Source organism: Limulus polyphemus, unplaced genomic scaffold (genome assembly GCF_000517525.1).
Source record: "Limulus polyphemus unplaced genomic scaffold, Limulus_polyphemus-2.1.2 Scaffold584, whole genome shotgun sequence".
Lineage (NCBI taxonomy): Eukaryota > Metazoa > Arthropoda > Merostomata > Xiphosura > Limulidae > Limulus > Limulus polyphemus.
In genome coordinates this window covers 227,453-230,255 of record NW_013666194.1, presented here as the reverse complement: position 1 = coordinate 230,255, position 2,803 = coordinate 227,453, and the positions used below count along the sequence as shown (strand labels likewise).

The window sequence follows — 2,803 nt, the reverse complement described above, 5'->3', positions numbered from 1 at the left end:
CCCTTACTTGGCTTCGATTATTTTCAGGATTTTTAGGAAAGGGACACTTTCATCTCTGATCAGTGTAACTTGTATTCTCCAAAATTGGGATGGCAATGGCTGAAAGTGAACCTCATTGCTGAAAATCATGGCAAAATGCTGATGCTTGTACGAGTTTGTTGCTGGCATTATCCTAAAATGTGGAGCACACTACTTCAAAATCTTGCATTCCATATTTATTGAGAAATCTGACATTTGAGAGACTTGCTAGTTTTCAAATTTTTAAGAAATGACAACAGACGAATAATCTGTAGGGAAGCAGTTGTACAAGTTATCAATCCAGCCAAGAGATTTATGTAAAAAAAAAACACAAACAAACATAAATGGTACTCGTAGCATGCCAAAATTTGCCTACAGGTAGGATATTTTTGCATTAGCATGACCTCTGTTTGGAAAACGAAAAAACATTATAAGATAATAGATCCAGAACCTTTATTTAAGGCTGTAATGGTCTGCTATATCTACTCTAGCAAAGAATTAAGGCCTAGCAATAGTAGAGGCCCAATTCCATACTTTTATAAAAATCAAACTGTAAATTAATTTCCATCCAGTGATGACAGTGTTTAATTATTATATTGTGTAATGCCAAATAAAAAGCTGTGACCTATTTCAGAACCACAAAAAAATGTGTACAATTTTTATTTGAGTATTTAATTCCTAATACTTAACTGTGGTTATTAAGAAATGGCTGGTTTTAACACATTGTGGATACTTTAGCTTTCTTAAAGGGGGCTTTAAAATATTTTGTTTTTTGTAGTCAAGTAAACATTTAAATATTGCCATTATAGTGTAATACATTCATAAAGTGTAAAATTATTTAAATTTAAAATTCAACAATTTCATTAACTTTGAAAGAAAATGTATGACATGCCCACCAATGAGGTTGTGAAATAATTTGTCTAATGAGAAGCTAATTACAAGCGAGACAGAAATGAATTTAATGTGACACATATGATTATTGTGTCAGAGTAAAAAATTAACTTAAGAGTATAGTATAGAAAGGAATAGTGAAATGTTTATTTAGAGGTGAATATTAAAATATTTAATATTATATACACTTGATCTGCTGATACTGTGAAAGGGTGTGCTGTATATGGACACCAATTTACATTGCATTTTGATTCAAAAATTGGTTTTACATATATTTTCAGCTACAATGTGGCCCAAGTAAGTGTAAAATATAGGATGTTATGTTTAAGTTGAATTTACATAAGTATGTAATGATTTTGATCTTACTTAAATGTATGCAGTAATCAAATTCTTGGTAAATGTAACTTACATATTAATTAATGATGTGCTTTTACCCATGTACATGTACTATACGATTCTGATTTGCCTTCATCTTTCACATTTTAATAAATGATTTCCAAGTTTTTATATTTTTTCCTGGATGTTCAAACAAATAAATGAAGTGTAAGTACATTATCTAGTGGGTGTTCATGTACTTCGAGAAAATTTGGTTGCATAGCAATAAAACATTTAAATAATATTCTCTCTTTATTTGTCAAACAAGGTCACTGTTTGTTGCCATGACAACCAACCTTATGTTGGCTTCAGTGAAACATAATTTATAAGTATAGTGAAAGAAATTGTTGTTGATACATGTTGTATTTAAGTTTATTTAAAATTACTGTGTTTTTTAATATAAGGAAAAAAACAACCTGCATATTTTATTCATCTGTAATATGAATACTTAAAGCTTTGTATTTATTCCAGTAATTTTAATATTGTAATTTGTTGAAAATGCAGTAAGTTATGTCTTATGAAAAAAGTTAGTTTCTAATAATGGGGCTCTAAAAGTCCATTTTTTGATAATGAATCAACCATTTTAACAGGTTTCCTATCTTTTTTTTCTTTTCTTTTTGCAATTTCAATGAAGTAACTTTAACAATTCTAAATGAAAGGTACTCGTAAAATCTTGGACAACACTTTAACAAGTGTATAGAATGTTTGATAAATGCACGAATAAAGCATTTCTTAGATGGTTTTTCAAATTAATTTTAGAATCTAAATAATTTGCTTGATAAAATGTTTTAAACATATAACAACATAAAGAGTACTTGGATATTTTGAATATTGATTGCCAAAACATAAATTTGGGGCAGAATCACATTCACCACCTATTTTAAAGAATAGATGCTTGTTTTTTCTTTCTTTTGTTCACCTATAGTGATTTTTAAAAAGTTAGTATACTGATAATATCCATAAGATAATAATATAAAAAAATTATTTTTTGTTTCAATTTGTATCCTTTTTTTTTCCACATTTGTCACAGGAGCTACAGGATCTTGGTCGTGATCCCCCAGCACAGTGTTCTGCTGGACCTGTTGGAGATGATTGTAAGTATTGAAGTACTACAGGAATTAATTAACCTTTTTTTTTTTCAGCGAGTCAATTTTACTGTGACATCACAATAACCGCATGGTGTAAAATTAACTGTTTAGTTCTTATGCTCAACATTTGTCTAATTCTAAATTGTAATTAAGTTACTGATAATGAAAATGTAGACAAAAAATTCATGAAATACAATTGATGAACAACTGTATTGCATGATAATGTAAATTATTAGTCTCCAAATGAAAATGAAGCAACTGGAATACTTATTGGCATAAAATTAATTATGAATTAACATATATATATATATAAAGGAATGGTTGAAATTAGCAGAAAAAAGAAAAAGTTGTGCGATCAGCAGTTTGTAAAAATAACTTTCAAATATGTATTTTTCTCTACAGCATTTTTAAGATTTGGCTATATTTATTTG

The 2,803-nt window shown here is 28.5% G+C and overlaps 1 protein-coding gene across 2 annotated transcripts in view; it reads left to right on the top strand.

Annotated features, from left to right (window-relative positions):
- The window catches only part of LOC106459274 (ubiquitin-conjugating enzyme E2-17 kDa), a 23,548-nt gene that overhangs the window by 2,690 nt on the left and 18,055 nt on the right, over window positions 1-2,803 (top strand). For both annotated transcript variants that reach the window (XM_022385725.1, XM_013918883.2), the window contains exon 2: window positions 2,315-2,378. Coding sequence is in view for 1 of the 2 variants with exons in the window: in XM_013918883.2 (XP_013774337.1) it covers window positions 2,315-2,378 (64 nt within the window). In the remaining variant the exon portion in view is untranslated. The remainder of the gene's footprint in view (window positions 1-2,314; window positions 2,379-2,803) is intronic.